Here is a 6,000-nt window from a genome sequence, read left to right as displayed (position 1 = left end):
GGGAGGAGGAGCTACTATATAAAGGCTGAGAGGACCAGGACAGAGGAGCATCAGCAGACAATCAGCTCTTTTAGTTTGGACTGGAGATTTCTGGTTGTCCTGCTTATATAAATTTAGTCTTTAGTAACTTTTTGTAGTTTAGAGGATGGATGCTGGGTGGGGGGCCCTCTATAGGGTTGGCCCAGTAGCCTCCCTACTTTTGTTTAGTTCTGTTGATAATTTTAATCATTTTTTGTTCATAAATGAATAAATAATGGTGCGGCTCCTCAAGCCTTCTGAGATAACATCCTAGAGGGCCCCCTCTAGGGTGTGAATCCTAAAGTAGGTAGGACACTGGCCCTATACAGGGCCGTCCACCCGCTAGGCCAGGAGGAACCAGCCCTAACACTATGTTTATAACTATAATGTAGAGATCTTTAACGTAGATATCGTTAATGTTGTAATAGATGACACAAAGGTTGGCGGTAAACGAGTGGTTGGAGATGTCCACTACTCCTCAGCCAATCAGAGAGCAGGATTCATCACACCTGTCCCTGGAGGGGTGGGGCCAATGACGGTGTCCATGCTGATGGAGGTCAGTGTGTCTCTCTGTCAATCAGTATGTGATAGTGGGGTTTTAAATCTAAGGTTCGGGTCCCTCACAGAACACGGTCCGCAGCGCTCAGAGGTTCCTGCTGAAGACTCACAGCTGGACGACTGACACGGTCTGTTGCTGTCTGTAGTTTATGTCTGTAGTTTATGTGACTAACTCAGTGTGTGTCTGTCAGCAGGTGGACAGATGTTAACTGACCAACCAGAGGACAGACAGAGGAATCCTTCAGGGCCTTTTATTTTGAAAAGCTTCCACTGTGTTTAGGAACAATGTGTGAGAAAAAAATGTCTGACACTATCAAAATAAAAAATCAATCGAAAAAGACAATATCCAGCTATTTATTTTAAAATAAAAGCTAAATTTTACTTTCAAATGGATGTTTTTCAAAATAAATTGTCTCGAAATATTATTTTCATGCATGAGAACTGTCAAAAAACAGTTGCCATGGCAACGCCTTCACCTGGAAATGAATGTAAGATAAAGAAACAAGAACAGTACTTTCATCTATGAAAGACAAAGCATGAAAAAACAAATAATTTTATTTACAAACAAGGAACAACAATAACAATAACACCACACCGGTCATGTGACCTCACACAGAAAACACAAAACACACTGCTGACTCCACCCGCACAGTGATGTCATCAGGTTCAAGCACAAAGTGGCCAATCAAAGCAGAGGATGGTGAAGACAAAAACAGTAACCTGAGGGTCACATTGCACAGCCACACCTGTACAAAACACCAATGACATAATCAGTGACATCATCACTCCACAGGAAGTCCGTCCCCGCTCTCCTGGGACACCTCTGAGTCCAGGGAGTAGCAGGAGCTTCCGTTGTCTCTGTGTGCGTCCTCTGACAGTGAGGCGGAGGCTCCCGATGAGACCCCGCCCCCTCGCACAGGTGGGCGGGGCCTGGCAGCGGGCAGAGGCGCCCGTAGCGATGGAGGCGGGGCTTCCCCGTGTGTTGGTACATGTGCTCCTGCAGCTGAGTCTTGTGTGTGAAGCGCACGCTGCACACGGCACACGCAATCTTACGTTTACGAGAGCTCAGCGCATCGCCACTTCCTGCTCCGCCCCCTCGGCTCCGCCTCAGCTCTGCGGCCAGCTGATTGGCTAGCGCTTGGCTCCGCCTCAGCGCTTCCTCCAAACAGCCGGCCTCCAACGACTCAGGCCCCACCCCGTCATTCTCCATACCAGTGTCCAGCTCGGCGCTGTGAGGGTTGAGGGCGTGGCTGAATAGAGGCCCTGCCCCCTCAGCCTCTTCCTCAACTTGCTCCTGTTTGACACAAACAGGAACGTCCGTGTCCTCTACTGAAGCCCCTGAGCAGACGGTACGCAGAGTGGTGGACAGGACTTCTGAGGCCACACCCTCTACACCCAGAGAACGTCCCCCTTGCCCGGGGGAACGCCCCCCCTCCTCTGCGCTGGACGCGCCGGCTGCCTTGGAGACGGTGTTGCCGTCCTTGCCAGTGAGCTGAGAGGATATCTGTATGCCGTAAAGGTTGGACATGCGGAGGGTGTCGGCCTCTGCATCGCCCGCCTTCCTGCACAGCGTGTAGGCATGGAGGAAACGGATTCCCTCCTGGAGGCGAGTCCCGTCCACGGGGGTCTGAGGACACGAGCCCGTGTACATGATGTGGAGCAGGAAACTGAACACGTCCGGTTGGATGTCAGACGGTTGGATCTTTATACATTCACTGACACACACACACACACACAAAAACAGGTCAGAACTGCACTGTACATCCCACAGTAAGCCCCACCCCTCCTCACCTGGATTGGTGGATGAAGATCATCTTAAAGTAATTGGAGAAGGCAGCAAGCACCGCCCTGTGGGCCTTAAAGTACACGTTACCGATGGCAACCGTACAATCACACAGGAAACCAAACTCACGCTGAACGTTGAGCTGCTGCAGCAACACAAGACTGTGTGACGACAACTCCATCACCTGGAACACACACACACACACACACACACACACTTTTTAACTTGTATCTTGTGCAGTACCGCTAGAAACCAGCAGTGGTCACTGGTACCAAGTGACACACCCACCAATCAATAGACACTCAAAAAAATTATATATATATATATATATATATATATATATAACTGTACCCTATAAGTCATATATGTTATATAACGTATTATATACATGCTAAAACAGAAAATGTATACGCAAAAACACATTCAAACTTATAACAGACAGCGCTATACGTTCTAAGCCTGTCACAACCAACTCTAAAGTTGTCTTACATGGTACATTTTTTTATATAAATCCTACACGTTTCTTACAAGTGTCGTATACGCTTCCTTTATAAATGAGGGCCAAACACAAGAAGATTTCTGCATTAAGATTTCAGGTCCAATCAGTGAGACTTGAGAGCTTTGCTAGTTTATCAGTGTCAGTGCGGCTGCTCAGATGCCCCTCCCCCTCTCCGGTCTAAACTATCTTCTTCTCTCTCACTCGTGTGTTTAGTCAGTGTCTGATTGGCTGTGTGCGCAGTGATTGGCTCTGGCTGCACACGTGACTCTAGCTCAGGTGAAGAGCTGTGTAGTGAAATAGATATAGATGGTGCACTAGCGCCCCCTCACACCCTGAGGTCAGAAGATGAATAGGTTTCACTTCTGGGTGAACATGAATGTGTCGTTCAGCCAAAATAAAATTAAAATAAACATTTGGAAATGACCAAATTACTCCAAAATAACAGATGCACAAACTCAGGGTATTTGGAAGCTGTGGACAAAGTTTCAGGTCTAACTCACACCGTGTCAGGGAGATAATCACACACACGCACACACTGACAATCACACACACACACACACATTGACTATCACACACACACACATAGACAATCACACACACACACACACACATATAAACAATCACACACACATATAGACAATCACACACACACACGCACATATAGACAATCACACACACACACACGCACACACATATAGACAATCACACACACACACATATAGACAATCACACACACACACACACACATATAAACAATCACACACACACACACATATAGACAATCACACACACACGCACACACACACATATAGACAATCACACACACGCACACACATATAGACCATCACACACACACACACACACATAGACAATCACACACACATAGACACACACACACACACACATATAGACAATCACACACACACACACACACACACACACACACACACACACACACACACACACACACACACACACACACACACACAGACCTCTCTTGTATTATAGTATAGATAGATATTCACCAAATGTGTTCCTAAAGTCACATGTTCAGAGACAGCCAATAGAATGACCCAATTCAAAGACACACACACACACACACAAACACACCACTAGTAGCGTGTACACATGTGCGCGTGCACGGGCTACCATGGCATAAGGACACCAGCTGCGCGTGCACGCACTCTCGTGCCCACGGACTGCAGCCTTCGTCCACAGTTGCCCGTCCTCATTTCATGTGCGCGTGCACGCCTGCACGCACCAACACGCGCATCCCGCCGTGCACGCGCACTAGGCCGGCCTCTTACCGCGTGAAAAGAGCACTCTGTCCTCACGAGCGACCGCTGCAGACCCTCCAACACACGCTGCAAGTCTCGCGAGAAGGAGCTTCTCACGTGATTCAGCTCAGCATCCTAAAGCATCCCAAACCTGTGTGTGTGTGTGTGTGTGTGTGTGTGTGTGTGTGTGTGTTTGATTGTCTGTGTGTGTGTGTGATTGTCTATATGTGTGTGTGTGTCTATGTGTGTGTGTGATTGTCTATATGTGTGTGTGTGTGTGTGTGTGTGTGTGTGTGTGTGTGTGTGTGTGTTTGATTGTGTGCGTGTGTGTGTGTGTGATTGTCTATATGTGTGTGTGTGTGTGTGTCTATGTGTGTGTGTGATTGTCTATATGTGTGTGTGTGTGTGTGTGTGTGTGTGTGTGTGTGTGATTGTCTATATGTGTGTGTGTGTGATTGTCTATATGTGTGTGTGTGTGTGTTTGATTGTCTGTGTGTGTGTGTGTGTGTGTGTGTGTGTGTGTGTGTGTGTGTGTGTGTGTGTGTGTGTGTGTGTGTGTGATTGTCTATATGTGTGTGTGTGTGTGTGTCTATGTGTGTGTGTGATTGTCTATATGTGTGTGTGTGTGTGTGTGTGTGTGTTTGATTGTCTGTGTGTGTGTGTGTGTGTGTGTGTGTGTGTGTGATTGTCTATATGTGTGTGTGTGTGTGTGTGTGTCTATGTGTGTGTGTGATTGTCTATATGTGTGTGTGTGTGTGTGTGTGTGTGTGTGTGATTGTCTATATGTGTGTGTGTGTGTCTATGTGTGTGTGATTGTCTATGTGTGTGTGTGTGTATGTGTGTGTGTGATGGTCTATATGTGTGTGTGTGTGTCTAAGTGTGTGTGTGATGGTCTATATGTGTGTGTGTGTCTATGTGTGTGTGTGATTGTCTATATGTGTGTGTGTGTGGTGTGTGTGTGTGTGATTGTCTATATGTGTGTGCGTGTGTGTCTATGTGTGCGTGTGTCCATGTGTATCTATGTGTGCGTGTATGTGTGCGTGTGTGTATGCGTGCGGTGCGTGTGTGTGCGTGTGTGTGTTTGTGTGTGTGTGTGATGGTCTATATGTGTGTGTGTGTCTAAGTGTGTGTGTGATGGTCTATATGTGTGTGTGTGTGTGTGTGTCTATGTGTGTGTGTGATTGTCTGTGTGTGTGTGTGTGTGTGTGATTGTCTATATGTGTGTGTGTGTATCTATGTGTGCGTGTGTGTCTATGTGTGCGTGTGTCTATGTGTATCTATGTGTGCGTGTATGTGTGCGTGTGTGTATGCGTGCGGTGCGTGTGTGTGTTTGTGTGTGTGTGTCTATGTGTGTGTGCGTGTATGTGTGTGTCTATGTGTGTGTGTAGCTGTGTGTGTGTCTATGTGTGTGTGTGTGTGCTTGTATGTGTGTGTCTATGTATGCGTGTGTGTCTATATGTGTGTGTGTGTCTATGTGTGTGTGTGCGTGTATGTGTGTGTGTCTATGTGTGCGTGTGTGTCTATGTATGCGTGTGTGTCTATGTGTGTGTGTGTGTCTATGTGTGTGTGTGCGTGTATGCGTGTGTCTATGTGTGTGTGTGTCTATGTGTATCTATGTGTGCGTGTCTATGTGTATCTATGTGTGCATGTGTGTCTATGTGTGTGTGTGTCTATGTGTGCGAGTGTGTGTCTATGTGTGCGTGTGTGTCTATGTGTATCTATGTGTGCGTGTCTATGTGTATCTATGTGTGCGTGTGTGTCTATGTGTGTGTGTGTCTATGTGTGCGAGTGTGTGTCTATGTGTGCGTGTGTGTCTATGTGTGTGTGTGTGTGTGTGTGTCTATGTGTGTGTGTGTCTATGTGTA

The 6,000-nt window shown here is 47.0% G+C and overlaps 2 protein-coding genes across 2 annotated transcripts in view; one reads left to right on the top strand and one right to left on the bottom strand.

The window, feature by feature from the left end:
* Nucleotides 1–914, top strand: part of LOC114458239 (C-1-tetrahydrofolate synthase, cytoplasmic-like) — a 4,406-nt gene extending 3,492 nt beyond the window's left edge. Inside the window, exons 9-11 of the mRNA XM_028440595.1 lie at nucleotides 447–574; nucleotides 645–704; nucleotides 771–914. Of these exons, the coding sequence (XP_028296396.1) occupies nucleotides 447–574; nucleotides 645–704; nucleotides 771–785 (203 nt within the window). The 3' untranslated portion in view covers nucleotides 786–914. The remainder of the gene's footprint in view (nucleotides 1–446; nucleotides 575–644; nucleotides 705–770) is intronic.
* A 320-nt stretch (nucleotides 915–1,234) lies between these two features.
* zbtb25 (zinc finger and BTB domain containing 25) lies at nucleotides 1,235–4,261 on the bottom strand. The gene is given in 4 exon segments (XM_028440569.1): nucleotides 1,235–1,484; nucleotides 1,487–2,291; nucleotides 2,368–2,543; nucleotides 4,166–4,261. Coding segments are annotated over 3 exon segments (1,104 nt in total). The 5' UTR covers nucleotides 2,541–2,543; nucleotides 4,166–4,261; the 3' UTR covers nucleotides 1,235–1,358.
* Between the last annotated feature and the right edge of the window lie 1,739 nt (nucleotides 4,262–6,000).

The sequence above is a fragment of the Gouania willdenowi genome (assembly GCF_900634775.1).
Source record: "Gouania willdenowi chromosome 24 unlocalized genomic scaffold, fGouWil2.1 scaffold_320_arrow_ctg1, whole genome shotgun sequence".
Lineage (NCBI taxonomy): Eukaryota > Metazoa > Chordata > Actinopteri > Blenniiformes > Gobiesocidae > Gouania > Gouania willdenowi.
This window is presented reverse-complemented; position numbering and strand designations above follow the sequence as displayed.